Source organism: Quercus lobata, chromosome 3 (assembly GCF_001633185.2).
Source record: "Quercus lobata isolate SW786 chromosome 3, ValleyOak3.0 Primary Assembly, whole genome shotgun sequence".
Taxonomy (NCBI): domain Eukaryota; kingdom Viridiplantae; phylum Streptophyta; class Magnoliopsida; order Fagales; family Fagaceae; genus Quercus; species Quercus lobata.
Window position 1 is genome coordinate 24,081,591 of NC_044906.1, and position 22,133 is coordinate 24,103,723.

At 33.5% G+C, this 22,133-nt stretch overlaps 3 protein-coding genes across 4 annotated transcripts in view; 2 read left to right on the forward strand and 1 right to left on the reverse strand.

Moving 5' to 3' along the window:
- On the forward strand, positions 1-3,019 carry LOC115980006 (guanosine deaminase-like). The gene is made up of 3 exons (XM_031102183.1): positions 1-78; positions 2,002-2,061; positions 2,547-3,019. Exons 1-3 carry the CDS (start codon positions 63-65, stop codon positions 2,954-2,956), a joined length of 486 nt encoding a protein of 161 aa, XP_030958043.1. The 5' UTR covers positions 1-62; the 3' UTR covers positions 2,957-3,019.
- Positions 3,005-22,133, forward strand: part of LOC115980005 — a 25,095-nt gene continuing 5,966 nt past the window's right edge. Inside the window, exons 1-2 of one of the 2 annotated variants that reach the window (XM_031102182.1) lie at positions 3,005-3,020; positions 20,350-21,037. In XM_031102182.1, coding sequence (XP_030958042.1) covers positions 20,375-21,037 — 663 coding nt within the window. In that variant the 5' untranslated portion in view covers positions 3,005-3,020; positions 20,350-20,374. Of the gene's footprint in view, positions 3,021-20,237; positions 21,038-22,133 lie in introns of those variants that run through there. The other variant, XM_031102181.1, reaches the window with a different exon arrangement.
- On the reverse strand, positions 14,512-17,923 carry LOC115980008 (40S ribosomal protein S24-1). The gene is made up of 5 exons (XM_031102185.1): positions 17,744-17,923; positions 16,730-16,771; positions 16,410-16,580; positions 14,845-14,931; positions 14,512-14,760 (listed from the first exon to the last, which is right to left on the reverse strand). The coding sequence occupies exons 1-5, from the start codon at positions 17,813-17,815 to the stop codon at positions 14,722-14,724; spliced, it is 411 nt and encodes a 136-aa protein (XP_030958045.1). The 5' UTR covers positions 17,816-17,923; the 3' UTR covers positions 14,512-14,721.

The window sequence follows — 22,133 nt, forward strand, 5'->3', positions numbered from 1 at the left end:
TTTTCTTGAATACCTATTTTCTTAAATCCTTCATTTCCCTCTCATTCTTCTCAGTTCCAATCATGGAGGAGGCCAATGGTAAGTTTCTGTACAACTATTTTTCTTTGTTTTAATTTATTCCTCCTCTTGTTCTACATGTAAAAACATGAACTTTCTTAACTTTGCAGTCTATATTGGTTGTCATTCTCTCTCTTGAATTATAATCTAGAGTTTTGTTTTATGGGAGTTTCCATGTGGATCCATTATCATCAACATGTATGTATCATGTATATTGGTTGTCATTCTCTCTCTTGAATTATAATCTAGAGTTTTGTTTTATGGGAGTTGCCATGTGGATCCATTATCATCAACATGTTGTATAACATGTATGTATCATGCATAAATCCATTATCATCAACATGATGTATAACATGTATGTATCATGTATGCATGCATGATACATACATGTTATACATCATTATTGAAATTTGAAATGGGTGAGTTTATGATATTTGGAGTAAGGGAACACAATTTCTATGATTATTGATACTCCTATTATTAGGGATGGCAATTTTTGCCCGACCCGCGGATATCCGGTCCGACCCGATCCTAATGGGCCGGATTTTACCCGGTCCGATTAGGAATAGGGTCGGGTATGGGTTTTTAAAAAAAAAAAACCCGAAGCGGGTCCGGGTCGGGTCCGGGTTTTATTAAAAAATCCGAGACCCGACCCGAATAAAACCCGGTACCCAAAATTACAAAAATACCCCCTATATATATATATATACCTATCATCTAACCCTAACCCTCATTTCTTCATCTGCTCAGAACTCACGCTGCCTCACTCACAATCTCTTCAGCTCAGTCTCGCCACTCTCACTCACTCACTCACCTCGCCATCGCCGTAGCTCACCGCCGATCCCTCTCTCCACCGTCCCAAGCTCACTAACTCACAAGCTCACTCACTCACTCTCAATCTCACCGCCGACCCAACTGTCCAACCTCTCACAGTCGCCGTAGCCGGTCCCTCTCGTCGCCGTCCCAAGCTCTCGCCATCGGTCTCTTTCTGTTCTGTTCTCTGCTTTTCTTCAATTTTTTTTTTTTTTTTGATATTGATGTACTCGGTCTGTTCTGTTCTATTCTGTAGCTAAATCAAACATTTTGTGTATATATATAAATGATAAAAGAAGAGTTGAATGTGGTTGTAGTGGATTTGTGTTTTTGACTTTTTGTGGTTGTTTTGAATGGTGGGTGTGATTTGTGTTTTTGTTCAAGTTTGTTCCTTTTTGGATTAGTTGGTTTAGCTTAGGAGCTGGAGAGCTCAGTGAAAGAAGCTCAAGGTTTTCCCATTTTGTTTACTTCAGAGTTTCAGTAAATGGATCTGCTTTGTATGTGAGGTTCACAGTTTTGAAATTTGGATTTCGTTGTTCTTGTTACAGTCTCAAGCCAAAGTAACTGAGAGAGGGGTTTTGTGAGTCTCTTTGCATTTTTTTTTTTTTCTGTTGGGCCATGATTTGGGCCGCAGATTAGGCCCAAATCTGGTTGGGCTAAACGGGGCCTGTGGGGCCCGACTGGACGGGTCTGGGCCCTGGGAAAAAAACCCGTTTAATAAACGGGCCAGGTTCGGACTACAGGTCTTGACCCGCGGGTCGGGTCCGGGTATGAAAAAACCCGATCCGAACCCGACCCGTTGCCATCCCTACCTATTATAGATGGTGCTACCATGAGATGGATGTAAAATTATGCAAATTGCTTCTAATTTGAGAACAAATGACTTTGTTGGTAGTGAGAGATATGAGTATGCCAGTCCAAGGGATTCCTTGAGTCCTCATAGTCTGTTTTAGGAAATTGCACACAACCACTGTTGTATGTCTTTGTGAACTTTTCTTCCTCATGTTCCACCTAGCTATTGTTTTCTCCTCCTATGGTAGTTCAAGGATAATTTTGGCTTGTGTGTGTTTCTATTTATATATTTTGGCTTGTGATGTCACTTACAGTCTTTTGCCCTCTTTCTGTTCATAGTGCTGGAAGCTAAAGACGGAACAATTTCTGTGGCTTCTGCATTTTCTGGACATCAAGAAGGTAATTTCAAAGTTGTCTCTCCTCCCACCCCTGAAATGAAGATTTAAGAGTTAGCGTATACACAGCTAATCATATACTTTTTGGTGATCAAGTCAGTTGGTCTAGTTACTATTTTTCTTTTCCTTGAATTATACATGACATCATACCATATTATAGTTTTACTTTTAGTATTCATTATCACAAACTGACTCTATATGGAGACGTTGTTTTCTAATCCTTTTTTGAGCCCATTTTTACCATTCATCAGCTGGTAATCATCTTTAAAGAGCTGTTTTTCCCTTGATTAGTGTATTTGTGGAAAAATGTTTTTATAAAAGAATTATATATTCATGACTAGTAATTTCATCAGCCTCATATGTAGTCTACCAACTGATTGGTTACATTTATTCTGTCTATTTCAATCAATAGAGTAATGATTTGCAAACTATTTACACCTAGTCTTGTGACATTATCATGGTGTCCTTTCCTTGTGATTGTCCAACCAGTTGTACAGGATAGAGATCACAAGTTTTTAACCAAAGCGGTTGATGAAGCATATAAAGGGGTTGACTGTGAAGATGGAGGCCCATTTGGTGCAGTTGTTGTTCATAATGATGAGGTAGTTGTAAGTTGCCACAACATGGTTTTGAGAAACACTGTCCCGACTGCACATGCAGAGGTTACTGCAATAAGAGAGGTTAGACTAAGAAATTATCTTGTTGGCTTGTGTGGGTTATTTGATTACTTGGAGTATGGTAGTGTCAGTTTTCTAGAAGTTTTTCAGTTGAAATTTTATGTTTATATTGAAGGAAAAGATGCTATTGATAATCATATGAATTTTAAAAGCTTATTTAAAAATCTTCAATTGATGGATGAAGTTGAAAATATCCTAGAAAAGAGCGGTACTTGGTATTAGTCAACATATCCTTGCTGTAATACCTTGTTTGTCTGTCTGTCTATCTCTCACACTCTCTCTCTCTCTCTCACAAAAATGCGTGTTGCTATAATTGTTTAGAAGCATTTATTGGTAGATCTTGCATTTGCATTGTGCTTCAAATTGATTCTCATTTGATGATGTTGATGAAATGATGGTTTAGACTTGTAACAAAAGAAAAAAGAAGGGTATAGTGACTATAGTCATATTGTTAGTAATAAGTGGTTTGTATTGCTTTGTTTCAAGTTTACATATAAATAATCTTGTTTATATTACAAATGCTTAATCATTAACATTTAGTTCGATCATTGTCACTCAGTCTCTCTTTCTTGATGTATAAATTCTGAGATTTTTGGAATTGTGAAATAATATACAGTTGTAAACTTGTAATTCTCAAATGCATGGACTTGTGGGAGTAAATTATTGTATATACTAAATAGGAAAAAACAATCTTCGAAAATGTGTGGTCTCACATCACCAGTGAATTAGGTCCGGCCCTTAGCATGTTAGCATCTTCTTTGAGCACCTATATGCTGGAGCTTTCCCAAAATTAACCTTCATCAAACAAAGGTTAATTTTAAGGAAAATACGGTGTAAATTTGGGGAAAAAATGTAACTCATAGACATATAATGCACGATTAGAAGAAACGCTGAGTGTGTGTAATGCATCTTAGCCAAACAGAGTCTCGTATATATATTATGCCTTGACATTTTCAAACACTGCAGAGAAAATACTCAACCAAAATGAAATACGTTCTGGTTACTATCTTCTTCCTTTCACCCGCATTCTCAGTTTCAAAGGGTATGGATGATGAGAGAGAGTCTCCCACCTATTTCACTCTTGCCATGCATTGGCCGATCTCTCTATGCAATGCCGGACAATCGTGCTCCAAGAAGTTCAATCGTTATCTTCTAAGTTCATTCACAATCCATGGGCTTTGGCCGCACAATGCAAATGGAGAAATACTAAATTATTGTCATACAACTGAAGCATTAACTAATAGCAAGGTATATTTATAGTTACTAAGTACTTTAATTTTTTCTTTTTTTTTGATAGGAACTAAGTACTTTAATTAACTAAATTAATTATTCGTTCATTGATACTTTAATTAACTAGATTAATTTTATGTGTTCACTGATTTAAGAATGAACTGATTACTAAGTACTTTAATTAACTAAATTAATTTTGTGTGTTCACTGATTACTAAGTACTTTAATTAACTATATTAATTTTGATTACTAAGTACTTTAATTAACTAAATCAATTTTGTGTGTTCACTGATTATAATATTGTTTTTGTAGGTCAATATTATAAAGAATGAACTACATTCGAAATGGCCTGGTTTCTACCAGACTAGAGACAAGGAGTTTTGGACAGCTCAATGGGAAAAGCATCGAAGTTGCAGCAGAAAAAGTGTTGAGGATTATTTTCGATTCACCCTGCATTTAGCTTCTCTAGTCCAACAATCTCTAAGAGTTGCGACTCAATTAGCATTAAGTATGAATTTATTTTTTGAAAACATTACATTTTAATATGTTTTGCAATTTAGTTTTGAAGTTCTGTTGGTTGTTAATTACTTTCTTTCTGGGATGACATACGGCTATCACCAACCAAACATGGCAATGGAAATTAAGTTAATCCAATGCCATATTTTCAGTCTATAAATGCTAATAAACAATTATGGGAGTCTAATGTCTACAATATATGATTGTAAACACATAACTAAATTGAATTTTATTGTTATTGGAAATGTAATACTTTTCGTATTTCATTAGTCAATGCAACTATATTTGAATTTAATTGAAAAATCTAATATATGAGCCTAGACTTTATCCTAGTAATCATAATATATTTGTTGAAATCATTGAAAGTGCTTGCACACGTGCAGTCATGCTATATCATATTAGTATCTTGTTCAAATTAGTATGATATATAGTATTAGGTGGTTGAAATTCTGTCGTATATTAGTATTTTGTTTATTACTTTTTCCTGGACTGTTGTTGTTTATGTTAATCATTAGATACGTATTAACAGTTTGGTTAGATTCACTACAACAAAAAATGTTTATTACAACAAAAAAAATCGTTGCAATAACATCAAAGTCATTGCAATAGTTTATGCCAAGTGTTGTTATAAAATTTGAGGTAATAAGTTTGTACTACAAAAAAATTTTGTTGCAATAAACCTTAAATATTTTAATGAAAATTTTGATGTAATAATATATTTGCAATTGCAATAAACAATTTATTGCTTTGAATATCTTGTAGCAATAGGCTATTATTTCATGAAATTTATTACAATAGATTGTAAAGAATTGACAAAAATAATTTGGGTTCAAATTATTACAACGGTATATTTATTGTAATAGTTAAATTTTTCATATTTTTTCTTACAATAGATTATAAAATAATTGGAATTAGATCATTGTAATAATATATTCATTGCAGCTTCATGTTTGTCATTGCAATAGATTGTAAAATAATTGATATTTTAGTTATTGCAATGTTAAATTTGTTGCAATAAGCCATCTCTTTGAAATTTCGATCTATTATAATCTATCGCAAAATATATAATTGGTATCAAGTTATTACAACGGTTTCTTCAATTTAAGTTATTAAAAAAAATTGATTTCTTCAATTTAAGTTATTAAAAAAAAATTGATTTCTTCAATTTAAGTTATTGCAAAAAAATTTCTAAATTCAATTTAGTATTAAAATCTCTATTGCAACTGAAAATTATAAATTATTACAACTAATTATTATTAATGTAATAATTTACTATTTTTAAGTTACTATTGTAACGACTTTTAATTTTTAGATGTGATATTATGTCTAATACCACTATACTAATTTTGTTGTATTAACACTTGATGTAATAGACTTATTTTGGTGTAATGGTTGATTCTGTCTTAGGCCATTTCATTTGCTCTTAACTTAATGGAACTAATCACTCAACGAGACAGAAAGTGAATATAATAATATAATATCAATAAGTCTTTGTGGATATGGCACAGATCTAAATGGGAACAAAAACTATGCATGACTAAGAACATTTTGTTATATAAAAACTTTTCTCTATGGTATTAAACACAGTAGTTGAATACTGGGAATTCGTGTCTATTTATATGTGTGCACACAGGAGTTTATTATACTGAAGGTAATATGTGGTGCTAATCTTCCAGCTATGTCTGAAATTCCTTAAATGAGCAATTCCTTTCTATTTCCATAAAAAAAAATAAAATAAAATAAAATGTGTCTACCTTTAAAGATATTTGGATCTTAAGAATTTGGTTTGGAATGATGTGGGTTGGAATTATGGGTTAAGTTTTGGGAAAATTTGGATGTATAATGTGTTAGAATCCTGTGGTGATTTGGGTGTTTGTTTGAATTGTTGTATGTCAAATTGTCAATGGTGCTATGAATTCACTTAAGTTCTCTAACATGGTAACAATTGATGCTAAAGGAAGAGTTGGGGGCCTGTGTATGATGCTTAAGTTCACTTGTAATTTACATTTTTAAATCTCTCCTTGTTTTGTTTGATTTTATTTTCTTTATAGCTGAAAGTTCTTTTTTTTTTGGTTTTATCTTGGAAGGTTTGGGGTTTGGATTTTCTGTGGTTAGGTTTTCCTAAATTACTAATGGCAATTTTGGTTTCCTTCTGTATAGGTGATCGCAGTGGTTGCAATGGACACCTAAGGGATGTTTTATACCATAAATTCAATGTCGAATTTCAACAAAATGTGCAGTTGAAATGTAACTTTAGACAAGGTGCACCTCAACTATTTGAGGTTCTCATTTGCTTCGACACCGTTGGAATTCCTATACATTGTAGAGAACGATTTGATAGCTGTGGTGGTAAAACTAGGTTTCTGAGAATTTATTTTCTAGATGCAAATACACTCCCTAACAAGTGCGTTTTCTTTTTTATGAAATTTCTTTCTCTTTTTGTGAGTTTAAAATTTCATTTTTACTTTGGAATTAATTTTCTCATTTTGTTTTTCTTTTTGTTGTGCAGTTATATTAGCCGTGGTGAATTGTAAGATGCAATCATGACTCAAACCAAAGATGCTGATGAGTGATTATGATGCTTATTTTTGGGTAATTATATGTTAATGTCATAGTGATGTAAGTGAACCCTTTATTCATCCTTAATTGACTTAAATGTGTTACTATAACTTTTGACAATTACAACATGGAAAATATATAGCTGATTATGTGTATGTGCTTACTAATATTATCTACCAGTGTATGTGCATGAAAAAAAAATTATCATTATTTTTCAAACTAGATAACTGATTTACAATGAGATCGACTAACCTAGCATTTGCTTCAATTACCCAAACAAATCTTTCGTTTGGAGGCAATTGAGAATATATTCCATAATACTGGATTATATGTGAAGCCAGAGGATGAGTAGGGTGGACATAATGCAAATTAAGCATCACGCTGTTCTGAAACTTTTCTTAAATCCTGCATATAACAGATTGACATTGAGTTCAATTCAGCATTCAAAACATATAAATAATATGCGACAGCATCTAGGTTTGTGCTGTTAATGATCCCATAGATGATAGCTATCTTCCGTGCTTGAAATTACAGTTGGAGCAGAGTAAGGTTCTAAACTGACAATGCTGGAAAAACCAGAGTCAGCACATAAAGGGGTTTGGAGTGTTCAGTAATAAGCGGTACCCAAACACACACTCACGGTCCTTTTTGGTTAAATGTTTGTGGGTCAATGGTGATAGAAGCATACTCTAGTTGGCAAGTGCTTTTTTGTACAGATTTGGTTAAATATTTGTGGTCAAAAAGGTGAAGGTGGGAGGCGTAGTTTCCTGACGTGGGACAAAACTATGAGGGTCACACCTGAACCCAAAGCAGCCTTCTAGGGGAGCTCATCCCTCCACAAAAATAATTAAAATAATTGATGAAAACTCTTTTTTTTTTTTTTTTTTTTACAAGACATAAAATCTGCATGCACAACCCACAAAAAAAAAAAAAAAAAAAAAAAAAAAAAAAAAAAACCCTCCAATCCTAGTATTTAGTTTAATATATTATTATGCTTATGTTGAAATACCTATGCAACTAATTAATATTCTTTTCCCACTAGTTAAGCCCTCCACTCTAGAGGAAATACTTCTATAGTTCTATACCTAATCCTCACACGAGCAAGTGGTAGAGAGAGAGACATCGGTGCATGAAATAATGACCCACTTAGTTAGCATGATGACTTGGGTATGCACAAGTCATGACAAGAATAGGGACTGAGTTTCACAAAAAAAGGGAGGGGTTTTTGTCCAGTGGTCAGTGCCATTGGACGCGTTGGATATGCAACATGCGTCCAGTCTTGGACACGTGTCGCGTATCCAATGCGTCCACTGGCCACTGGATAGAAGCTGCGTCCACAAAAAAAAAAAAAAAAAAAAAAAAAAAAAAAAAAAGACAGAGAGAGATGTCGGTGCTTTTGTAACTTGTAAGTTAGGTTATCTACTATTTTGTCCACTGGGAACTAATATTTACTATTATATTTCGTTTTAATTTTATTTATTTATTTCTTATAAGCCAAATCCAATTATACAAGAGTATTGTAGTTTAAGTAGTTATCATTTTTTTTTATATTTTCAACAAAAACATTTAAGATTAAAATTATTTTATCCTCAAGCAACAAATTATAGAAAAAAATTATATAAAAGGATATATGCCTATATATAGTATAATAGGAATATGTAAGGCACCTCTCATGCGATAGGTGTGATAGGAATTTTGTAAGGAATTTACAAGATTTCCCAGATTTATGAGAGGCAAAAATAGAGAAAATATGCACACAAAAAAAAAAAAAAATCACATATGACAATATTTACGTGATTCGGCAATTTATCTACGTTCACAAGATTACAATAATTTTACTATTTTCAAGAAAAAATACAAGATGCGGCAATATAATTTTTCTTTCTCAAAACAACACACCAAAATTCTAATAAGAAACAACGGTATTTATATCTCACGCAGAGGATTCACAATGGACTAAGAAACGGATCAAAAAAATTTCTTCGAGCTTAGCCCAAGCCTCCACTCTATAGATTAAACCTCAAAAAATCTTTCATTCAAAACCGTAACACCTTTATGTCAAGTCATAATTTGGATTAAACACATACTAGACTCCACGTAGCCAAACAGAATATTACTATGATCATTACAGGATATGTTTTTCCAACTATGCATATATTTTATCCATAAAAAATTAAGATAATATGACGTGTACCACCTACTCTTTTTCTGCTTCTCTTGGCTAAAGGACAACTTATTCTACATTATTTTTTGAAATGACTAATGATTAACCAATATAATCAGCTTTCGTAATGTATGGGACTTTTTTATTTTGTTGTGTGAAACACAAGTAGCACCTTTCCTTTATTATATATGTATGTCCTATGGTGTGTATGGGCCGCTCACCTTGATTAATTTTTTTTGGCTGAACACTATGAATTGTATATGATCTTTATAGGAGGAGACAGAACCAAAATGTGAATCGATGATGAACTATCTTAAAGTTAAACAGAATGTTATTAGGGTCATTACAGGATATGTTTTTCCAACTATGCATATATTTTATCCATAAAAAATTAAGATAATATGACGTGTACCACCTATTCTTTTTCTGCTTCTCTTGGCTAAAGGACAACTTATTCTACTTTATTTTTTGTAATGACTTATGATTAACCAATATTATCAGCTTTCGTAATGTATGGGACTTTTTTATTTTGTTGTGTGAAACACAAGTAGCACCTTTCCTTTATTATATATGTATGTCCTATGGTGTGTATGGGCGGCTCACCTTGATTAATTTTTGTTTTTTGTTTTTTTGGCTGACCACTATGAATTGTATATGATCTTTATAGGAGGAGGCAGAACCAAAATGTGAATTTATGATGAACTATCTTAAAGTTACGCTTTCACACCTAGAAAGATCATACATCATGCATGTAAATTTCAAAAAGGCTTGTTTGGTAATAGATTTCTAATAACGTTGTTTAAGTGTTGCATGTGGAAATACGTGTGGGTGAAAAAATATTATAAAAATATGTGTTGTGTTGTGTTATTTAAACAACAAAAACTGTTGTTTAAACAACATTACCAAACATACCATTATCTTCCAATCCACCCTGTAGGTTGGGGTCCTACTTCTCGGCCTAGAGTTAATTCCCATTCAGTGTCTTTATCAAGACTTGGAATCTTGACCTCCTGTTTGGTGAGAGTCAAAATGTTTCATTCAATTCACATGGAATAATATTGGCATAGATTTCAAAGGATTGAGAGAGGGCTATGCTACATTGCTACTGCAACAAACAAACATTATTTAGCCATGAATTTATAAACATGGAAATTATTCTTCCAAAAAAAAAAAAAGGTGAAGGCAACAATTGGCTCCTGTTTGGCTTCATGCTCAATTAGGTCACCCTTTTTAGGAAACCACACTTTCATTGCTTCACATTAGGGAAAAAGGAAGGAATAATGCTAAGGATATAAACTTTTTTTTTTCTAATTTTCTCAAAATTATGGTAATTAAGTTCTGCAACACTTCCTCAAAAAAAAAAAGGTTCTGCAACAAATTTACTCAGCAATTGTAAATTTAAACAAAGAAAAAATTGTTAAAAGGTCAATGTCACTAGAATTATTGTTCAAGCAATTAATGCTAAGGTCCAGCATTTGAATATAGAGATAGAAAAATATGTTTAAGATTTAAGGTCCACTTTAGGCTCTTTCCTAGTGCCTTCGGGAATGGTTTACTTTACGGTTTACATTAAACCTATAAAACGCCACCACTTCAAACTCTGTTTAATATGACCCGGTCAAATCCAGGAAAAAAGGCAAAAGCCTGTCTAGTGTCTAAAAATTTTTGGGTGCAAGCTATAGCGGATTTGGATTTCATAGGGTTAGAATTTTTTTTTTTTAATCATTATTTTTTGTTTGACAAATTCAGAGATGACAGAGAAGTCAAGAAGTGCATACATATTTTTTTGAGAAGTATAGTTTAACAGCCAGTTGATAAAAAATAGCGGACTTGGATTTGGATTTTATGGGGTTATACATATATATATATATATATATTTAAAAACGAGGTTATAAAAAAATAAAAATAAAAATAAAAAACATATTTAAAAACGAAAGACCACTTGAGAAATTTTGGTTTTGACAGGCAGTTGATAATATATGCCGAGTCTTGCTTTATTTCTTGGACGAAATGATCTGCTTCATACCCAAAAATAGAGGTTTTCTAGTGAAGCACATGGAGCAAAAAGTGAAATACCAATGGTACCGACCAATTTGTATGCACATATATATATATCCAGAGTCCAAAACTGAAAACTCGTCAAACCGACCAAAGTTAGAACCATTAGCCCCACAAGCAATGCCAACTAAGAGGACTACAAGCCCCACTGTGACATTATTGTAAGATTCATTAGGGAAAATTTCAGCCTAATTTTCTTGTCGTAAGAGCTAAGCACTAGCCTTCTTTTCCACCAAAATGCACGGAAATGGCATTGGTTAATTACTCGATCAAGTAATCAAACTAGATGGTCCGTTTGGCAAGTTTTTCCATCAAAAGTCTTGTGTCATCGAATAAGAAAACTCGGATTTGAATCCCGTCTACACCAAAAATTCATTAGCATCTTGACTTAATAATAAAGATCAATCATCATAGAGCGGATATTATAAATTGAAATTCTATTGTATTTATCAAAAAAAATTATAAAGTTTTTTCTAAGAATTTTGTAACTCAATGACATTGCTTATAATTTTTAATAAAGACATCAAACTTGAATGATTATGATTATTATTAACTCGCTCTCTCTCTTTTTTTCCTGTTAAATCCATAATTACTATGGGAAGGGGTTTTGAGCAAAATATTATTTCTATTATAAGTTAGAACAAGGCATTAAAAAACTTTGATGCTAAAAAATGAATTCCAGTGTTGGTCTAAAGCTCTCTAGCAAGATTACAAATATGTAGCAATTCCTTGTTGGTAAAGGCTTGCAAAAGATTTTGCAAAGTAGATTCCCTGCTTTTTCTCCGAAGTTTCATCCCTATCTTCCTCTGACATTATTTAACACTTCGCTATTTGACTAAAAAAAAATTAAAAAGAAACGATCCCCTTCATGCATATCTCATCTTAAAAGCAAACAAACAGTGATAAACTGATAATGAGCTGAACTGAATGTACTGTACTGCTTTCCAATCCATCTTTAGAGAAACTTTCAAAGCCAAGTGAATTGATTCCATTTTTCTTGTTTTCCACATGTACCAAACAATAGATTTGGCCAATCCTAAAGTGGAACCCACTAAGGTTTCAGACTTCAGAGTGTCCAAACCGTTGTCACCCTAAATTCCAAAGTAATTGGTTGGGATTTGGAACCCAATTGGGGCTACAAATAACAATTTGAAATTGATAGGACATGATTCCACGCTGTTTCTCATAGCCCAATCAATTGATTTGGAAAAAAAATTGGAATTCTCTTTTTCTTTTTTTTCTTAGGAATATTTTAGGATAACTTAGCATCGTTCTTCATAAGATTTTCCATTTTTACACTCTTCTCTCCTTTAATTTAGAATAAGAAACGTACCGATTCTCAAAAAAAAAAAAAAATAAAAATAAGACACGTACCTCCTCTAAAATGAAAATTATTGACACTAAACTTCTTTGAATGACTGAAAAAGACTTTTGAAAAAAAAAATGAATTTTCTATTTTACCCTCTACTTAAATTATCATCCATACCTCCTCAAATAGCAAGTTTGAGATTTGCTTTCAAGCTTTTTTTTTTTCTTTGTTAAGGTCTTATTTCGATCATCTAAGGGAGGTCAATGTAAATAATTTGCATTTTAAGGGAGGTGTGTGTCGTACTCATATTCCAAAATATAGAGTGGGTGAGTGTAATCACAAAAAACTTTAAAGAAAATTACTGCAATTTTCCGAACTATTTTGCTTATTTCTTTCCCAATTTTAAGTTGCTTTCATATATTTTTTTCTCAAATAAATAGAATCATTAAATATTAACATACACAACAAAACCATGTATATAAATATAATAATCAAAATAAGGTATATATAAATATACACCTCCTCTAGCCACCACTCTTCACACAACCTTAGTATGCTTCAACTTACGTATGATCCCACCTCACCACACTTTTCTTTATATGCTCCCTCTCACCACAAATAAATTCCTTAATTCTACATTTGAACAAATTGACCAAACTATCATTTTGGGATAAAGAACAAGAACCAATACAATATGCCATAATCACCAAATAGATTTTGATTATTCTTAACTTTCTATAAGACTATAACGATTGATTATTATTTATTACCACAAAAGAAGAGGGAAGAGTGATGGTTGATAGGTTTGCATACTCAATAAGGATGAAAGAGAGTGATTATTTAACATTTTCTTCCAAACATGTTTGTTAATTGTATTTGTTAAAAATTCTTGTCTTCGGATAAAGAACTTAACAAATTGTAAGAACAACTATTATAAAACGAATGTCATAAGTTTAAATCTACTCTTAACTAAAAATTATAATAATAATGGGAATCCATTTTTTTTTATTATAAAAGAAATTAGAATTTCAAAGAAAAAATTATTACTGACTCATCAGTAAAAGAATAATGAATTATTGCTAGATTTTTGTTCCAATTTCATGAATAGAGAGAGGACTGTACATTGAAGTTGGGGAGGTTGCACTTAGGGACGTTGTGTCCATTTTTACTTTTTAAATATGGATTTTTTTTTAATCATATAGGACATATAATTGGATTGCCTTCAAATGCAGCACAATCTATTAGTATTTTATTTAAACGTAACTATTTTATTAGAGGCAACAGACCGGGTTTTTTTTGGGTTATTATAAACCGGGGGTTTTACTCTCACAATAAACATATAATAGAAACATCATAGATAGAAAATGGAAACGCATACTTAACAATCTCATTACAAGACAAACCACCTAGCCGCATCTTTTCAAATGTAACAAAGCAAGCTGACTAATCTCTAACCAATAAGGAACAAGGACTCGCTATTAAGTTAACCACAAAAAATGAGAGCTTTCGCATCAACGTAACCGTTGACCTAAACTACAGCATTCTCTATTGTTTTTAGCACGTTAACTAAATGACATTTTGTCTAATTAATTGATAATTCGATTCTGACTGTTTTTCTTGTGTTCATATGCTATATTTTAAATAAGCCATGTAAATGCTCCAAGAATGCCTTTTGCTTGTCCAATCCAACACAACCATCTCGGCCGCATTGACTTCAGAACAGACAGATAGCTATAGTAACTCCCCCACTTCAGTATTTTGGAAAAAATAACTCCCACCCAACACATATAATAGCCCAAGATTGAGTTGAGATTGTGTACTAGACAGGTAGACAACACAATTTGAATCTAGTAAGAAAACCCAGAAGCATCATTTTATAAGCCCACCCCGCATGGTCCTTAAATTCTACAACTAATTATCATTGGCCTTATTCACAGCTCATTGATGGAACATTTCTGGAAATGTGTTGCCAAAAATTTCAAAATCATCCTCTGCATAATACTCAAAATCTGATAGTATAACAAAACATCAGAAAACACCAAAACCGATGCTAACAACAAAAGATTTCATTTTGAGAAAACCTAACAAGAAAATAGAGCTATTAAATAAAGTCCATTGCTGCAAATCAGGTCTATAAGAATCACGAAAAACTCATTTCTTCTTTGCCTTGGCAGCATCTGAAGCCTTTGTCTGCAACACAAATGGAAGAAACAAATACGTAAGAAGTGGATTACCATCAAGAAAGCACCAAACAAATTTAAGAAATCAGCTTACCTTCTTTACTCCACGGATCTTCTTGGCTCTGTTCTTCCTTTCCTTCATCTGCTTCCTTGACTTCTCTACCTTAGTATCAAGTCCATTCTGCCACGGAAAAATAATAAAAAATCAGTGCATATACACAGAAAAATCAACTGTAAACACATGAAAAATTCTAAGTTGAAACATTATTTCAAGCTTAACTTACTATCAAAACAAGGATGTGCAATTATGACAGTATATTCAAAGAGGACAAAATAACAAAGCAAGGAACAAAGCAATGCAACCAACAATAGGAAGATGACATGTGTCCCTATCAAGTGCAATGTACATGACTTACTAAACCACACCTAAGTGACCATATACAATCATTTTAAGTGAGTCATGTGCACTGTACATGACAAGAACACATGCCATCTTTCTATTGTTGGTTGTAGCCTAAGGCTCCAAGTTTGTAGCTAGACCTAGAGATTTAAGTTAAACTTAAGAAGTTGTTTAAGGTCAAGTAAAATAAAAGACAAGCACTACCAATTGTATAAAAACATTAACAAAACGTTGTGAAGGCTAGCCAGCTAATATTAACATCAAGATTGACTAGTCAGACCACCAAATATCTAAAGAACATTGCCAAATAGACATAAATAATAAACACATTTTCATATGACATACAACAATAATGGCTATTGTCCCCTCTTTAGCACTTATTGTTCATAAAACACCATAAATAAAGTGATAAACAAATTACATAAGTCAATGTAACTTTAACAGCAGAACCATTGAACCACGAATTTTAACAATTTTTTAAGGATTATCTCAAGTCCATTCCACATTGTTACTATCACAGATCTGAATGATGGGATATAAATAGAGGAAACTCTTTAATAAATAGAGCCAGATAGCAAACAGTATGGTGTTACACAGAATTGACAGAGGAAAGAGGGGGGGGGGGGGGGGATGAGGAAGGAGAGTTGTGGCAAATTTTGGAAACTTGCAACAGAACTCGCATGTTTAGAATAAATTTACGAGGTCTCTAAGCAAGATGCCTATTAGCTACAGAGAATAACAGCATAAATTAAGCATAACACCAAAAAATGTTAGTGTTTTTTTTCTTGTTTTCTTCCTTGTAAATTTTTGGATTGCTTTGTGCTCTTTTTGCATAAAGTATCTATTTCAATATAATTCTTTCTTGCTTATAAAAAAAATATTTCCAGAACAAAAATGTTATGGTAGAAACAAACAAGGAACAAGAATAAAAAAGATAGATCGAACTGCAAACTACAATCACCCAACAACCCATGGTGCAACCTAAAAGTCTAAAGCAACATTAATAGAACAACAGATATATCTTTAATAAACAGCAACACCTTTATCAACCAAATGGGCATTGATCCCACAATGTCAATCTTCATCCTCCATCCTATTCTTACAAGGAGAGGATACACTCGAGACAGAACTCATCCCCCCCCCCTTCCTTTTTTTTTTGAGGGGTGGGGTGATGACTTAATAAATCAAACCAAAACAGGTTGATATTAATCAATAAATTAGAATTACAAATTAAGTGAAAGGAGGCCATATAAAATTACCCTAATGAGCCTGTACTTGGGTTCATATTTTTTGGCATTCTCAACAGAGTCATAAATCAAACCAAAACCGGTTGATTTTCCACCTCCAAAGTGAGTCCGGAACTTGAAAACGAAGATTGCATTTGTGTCTTTCACTTCATACATCTTTGACAGCTTCTCCTTCAGCTCAGCCTTTATATTACAGAAAATGAAAACCCCAATTCAATTAATGATGCCATTTAGTTGCTCAACAGTATATTAGAAGTTTAACAGTCTGGAACATTTCTTTTCTTTTTCTTTTTTGTATATGTATAAACATCTGTCATAGAATTTGGATTTACCTTGGAAACATTGGGTCTTCCTGGATGAAGAACATCAATGACCTGCAACAAAAGAGCATCAAGATAAACAGGGCTTTCAAGTCAAAAAAAATCATAATCTCTTATTGTTGGAAATAAATTACATCCAACATTTAGTGTCAGGATAAAATGAAGGAAGACCTAACCTAGGTTGTGTTTGTGAATATACAAATGGTAAGAATCAGAACCTTTTTTTCCAGGATGACAATAAACAACATTTAATCCAACTCTAAATCACATAAATGACAACTTTTTGTACACAGTCAATCTTAATTCACAATTAATTTAAACACATTGCTAACTAGAAATAATTTACTCCTATAAATTGAGGATAACAACCTACCTCCTTTTCCATAACCTTAACAACTTATCTTCTTTTCCATAAGATCACACACCAAGGATTCAATATCTAAGTCCCACTAAAACTTCTCAGGTTGAACCTTTAAATAATAGCTGAAACAACACAAACCCCATTTTGACCAGATTGGTCACCTAGGAAATGAGGGAAAACAAGCACCATCAGAAGCTTATCCCTTACACTTACACTTCCCAGTTCCAATTAAGCTCCCGAATAAGTCAGCAATAATTAATTTGGGCGCCAATCGAATGCAATAACCGGCTCATATTTCCATTCCTTAATGCTTGGAGATTATCATACTAATTGAGATCCAACATTTCTATAATCTGTTTTGTTATATCTAATCTCGCAACAAGAACCCAAATGAAAGAGAAAATACATAGAAAAACAGACACTAACAACACAAACCCATTAGTCCCTGTTTGCATACCAAGAAAAATAACACAATAAAACAACATAACATCACATAAAACACAAAACCCCACCAACCCATCAGATCCAAAGTCGTTCTTTTTCATCGATATGAAAAGGGTTGTTCCTAAAAGATCTAAAATTTTGTTTGGTAACCGAGAATTCGAAGGGAAAACGCTATACAAAAGTGAAAATGGGAAAATTTTCAAAAAGAAAATAAAACTCACGAATTGTTTTCTGGAGAGAAGCCTGTTGGTCATGAACTTCCTGGTACGGATAGTCACTGCCTTTTCCGCCATGTTTGCTTGTTTGAAGATTGGTTTGCGAAGCACAGGGGCGCGACTACGGCCACAAACACACACACAGAATCTCACACACTCGCGCAGGCAATAGAGGCAGCTCAGAGACAAATATTAGGGTTTTATATATAGAGCTAGGGTTTCCAAATGATGCTCTCAAATGGGACTGCGTGGGTTGGGTTTGTTGGGCTGGGCTGGGCCGGAGAAGAAAAAACTAAACTTCTTTTAAATTGGACTATATGGGCCATTTGGGAGTTGAGAGTTGGGACCATACAAATTTCTGGCAGGCCTCATTTTTATTTTATTTTTAAAGACTTTTTGGTGTGGAATATATGACTTGTAAAGAACTAATGAGTTGGTTCCTCAAAAAAAAAAACAAAACAAAACAAAACAAAAAAGAAAAGAACTAATGAGTTATGATTTCAATTTTTTTTATGTATTTATTTTTAAATATGCCCCTTTAATCCATTGATTTTTTTTTAGTACCAAGGAGTAGATAGATATTAAATGCAAACCATTTTTATATTATAAAGTTTAGTTCTAGCAAGGTCTCCACCATAGGTAATAGGTTATCAAATAGAACTTATCGTTGTCTGAGTCGTTAAACTACAAGGCTTCTATCCATATCTCACTCTGATTTAAATGGATTTTGCTTTTCCCTCAATGGGTGGTGGTGACCTTTTTTTGATTATCTATTTGACCAATCCAACTTTGACTACAACATCTCATCTTCCCTCATTTGCGTGTGAAATTGATTCAATAGATTTACTGGACCTTCTCCAATTCCACTTTTCTCACCACCATATCCTCAACATAAAAGCCATTGCTACCATATCTATAAGACTATAACATAAAAACCATTACCACTAGTCTAGAGGGATGGGAGGGTACACCTACACATGGCAAGAAGCAATCTTCTAAAAGACTCATAGGTGCTAGGGTTAGAGAAGCCATATTACGCAATGTGGTTTTTCTTTTGGAAACAGATGGGTGTGATAACATGATTTGGACGAAGATAGATGGAAAAACTACATTAGAAAAATATTGGGCCCAATTGGTAGTGTTGTTTATGTGTGTGTTTGGATTCCACTCAAGCTGCGTTTTCGTTCCTTTTTTTTTTTTTTTTTTTTTTTTGGTTTTCACGCGTTTTGGAGTAATGCGGTTATTGTTCATGCACTGTTTATTGAACAGTAACTGCAAATGTTGACTTTGCATAGTGAACAGTGTATACGTGCACTGTTCACGGACTCACAAATTACACTTTTCAGCAACTTTTTCATTAAAAATTGGTCCCACAAAACTATTCACACATTTAAAAATTATTTTGTTACAGTGTTTTCAGTTTTCAATTTTCAGTTTCAGTAAAATAAGTTCTATCCAAACAGACCCTAAGTATTAATATTCAAAATGATGTGAAAATTTATAGTTTGAAAATTGTTGTGAAAATACATATTTAAATTATTTATAATACAAAAAAAAATTGTGTTTGATACCATATTTCAAATAACAAATTTTAAAATGTGAAAAAAATGATGAATGTACAATAAAAGAATACTATTATATATTTTAGGATAGAGAAAAGAGAGAGAGAGAGAGAAGAACAAAGAGGTGGGCTCATGGGAGAAAAAGAGAGAAAAAAAAATGTTTGATCTTGTCCATGGGCTCAACAATTTTCAATTTATTTTAAAAAAACCAATTAACAATATTACTTGAAAACTAAAAATTGGTATAGATGAGTTTTCAAAATACATGTTTTAAACACTCTAATTGAGAATTTTAATTCAAACTCCCATAATAAAACATCGCTACTAACTACCAGGAACGGAACTAGGATTCATATATGGGGGGCCAAGGCTTAAAACAAAAAAAAAAAAAATTATGAAAATAAAAACTAACATCTATTTCATATTCAACAAAATACTACATACAAAATAAGTATTTTTTAAACATTTCATATTATAAAACACATCAACAAAGTATAACATACAAAATATATGTTTATTATTTTGTACACGATTTTTGTTTAGTCCATATTTTTTTTATATTTTGTTTTTGTAGTTAAAGGGGCATACTGAAAACCATTGTTTGAACAACACTACCAAATAAGCCATACAAGTTAAATGACTGTTTCTCAAAAAAAGTAAAAAAAAAAAAAAAAAAAAAAAAAAAAAAAAGTTAAATGACTAAAATGAGAAAAGATTAAAACTAGTGTTTTAAGGAAAATTATATCACACTTTTTTTTCTTTTTTGGGGTTAAATCACATACATACATATACAATGTCACGTGATACTCTCATGTAGTCACGTGCCTCCAAAAGAAGAATAAAAAAACGAAAAAGACACGTTTGATATTGAGATGAGATGAGGTTGTCCACTCAAAACCACAGCTGCCTGGCCACGACTTGCCCAATTCACAATCACCCAGATTTTCCCCCCCACAGTCCACAAACACAAACCACAACACATTCTCTTCCTCAAGTCACCACCACCAACAATAATATCTCACTCCCAAAACCCAAAACCAAACCCACAATCTCTCTCTCTATCTCTATCTCTTACATGGCCACCACCACCACAGCTTCATTGAAATGGAACCACACCTTCTGTATCCACCTCCCTCCTCCTTCTCCTCCTAGGCTCCTTCCAACCACCACCACCTCATTCGCCAGACCCGTTAAATTATCAGGAGCCTTGAATTTGAACCTTCAAACCTCCTCCAAACTCAGTTTTAAATGCTTTATCTTCACCAACAAGAACAAGAACCATGTAACCACCGACTTAGACTTGTCCTCCGACTCTAAAACCCAAAACCCATTTGAGGTTTTTGCAAATACTCTGCTAAATGCCATAAAAGCATTGAGAAAACCAGCGGTGGCCGCTGTTCTATTGGGTTTGCTGTTGTTATACGATCCCAATTCGGCATTGGCCGCCTCCGGTGGCCGAATGGGCGGCAGGTCGTTTTCCTCGTCGTCATCGTCGAGGAGTTATTCGGTGCCGAGGAATTCGGGAGGTGGGTTTTCTTTTTCGGCTCCGTATTATGCGCCGTCGCCTTTCGGCGGTGGTGGCGGGTTTTATATGGGGCCGGCTGTGGGGGTCGGGTCGAGTTTCTTCTTCATTTTGATGGGTTTCGCAGCGTTTGTTTTGGTTTCGGGGGTTCTTTCGGATCGGTCGGAGGGTGGTGTGCTTACTGCCACTGAGAAAACCAGTGTGCTCAAGCTTCAGGTACTGTGGGAGAGAATTTTGGGATTGTTTTGATTTTACTTGCTCACATGGGTTTTGTTATCTGATTTTGATGTTTTGACATGTTTGTCTAAAGAGTTTGTGAAATGACTGTTTTGTTTAGTATAAAATTTCATTTGACCAAGCTAGGTAAAACTTAGTTATAGTTTCTTATGTGTACTTGTCAAAAAAAAGTTTCTTATGTGGTGCACCTTATGTTATTCTGTTAAATTCAATTATGTGACCTTGAAAATGATGACTAATAAGCCAAAAAAACTTCATGGTTGTGCCGGTTGAATTTGATCAGGGAAACTAAGGTAGAATAGATGAGTAACTGTACCTAAGTTTTGTCCAAAATAATGATTGAATTTTGGTCACACAAGTACTTGTGGCCAAAATGTTTGTTGGACTGATAAGTGAATGAGCTTTGGTTCAAATGGCACTTACTTGTAAGAGAAAGTTGGATGCTAGGGAGTTGGTTTAAGATCACTTTGTGTAACTTACCAATAAAAAAAAAAAGGTTCTTGGTTTGATTCTAGTATTTTTTGTAACAGTTGTTTCTGTCTGTCAAAATGCTGATTTCTTTTTTTTTTTTTTAAAATAATCTTTATTGGTAAGTAAAACATTTGTTAGCAGTATTGAATCTGCAACCTAACACTCCGGTCCATATGGGGGGAGAAAGTGGCTCAGTGGTCATTAGCTAATAGAGAAAATTTGAGGGGTAGAAGGTTGGCTTTTGTTGACTAGTGTATCATGTGCCGTTGTAATGGGGAGACGGTGGATCATCTTTTACTTCACTGTGGTAAGGCTTATCGGCTGTGAAGTTTGGTATTTAGATCTTTTGGGATTTTTTGGGTCTTGCCAAGATTGGTTGCGGACACTCTATTTGGTTGGTGGAATTGGCCTGGAAAGCATGTCTAGCATTTGGAACTTAGCTCCATTATTCTTGATGTAGTGTCTTTGGAGGGAGCGAAATAGGAGGACTTTTGAGGACATGGAAAGTTTGGATGACCAGTTATTGGCCTCTTTCAGTGGCTCTCTGTTTGACTGGTCTTGGGCTTGGGGACTCACCTTTACTGATTCCCTCCCTTTGTTCCTT

Coding starts and splice junctions, on each gene's coding strand:
- LOC115980006 (XM_031102183.1), top strand. Junction 2,062..2,546: donor ATTTTCTGGACATCAAGAAG/GTAATTTCAAAG, acceptor TTGTCCAACCAG/TTGTACAGGATAGAGATCAC.
- LOC115980008 (XM_031102185.1), bottom strand. CDS start 17,815: ATGGCGGAAAAGGCAGTGACTATCCGTACCAGGAAGTTCATGACCAAC. Junction 14,932..16,409: donor CCAAGTACAGGCTCATTAGG/GTAATTTTATAT, acceptor TTTCCGTGGCAG/AATGGACTTGATACTAAGGT. Junction 14,761..14,844: donor AGATCCGTGGAGTAAAGAAG/GTAAGCTGATTT, acceptor TTTGTGTTGCAG/ACAAAGGCTTCAGATGCTGC.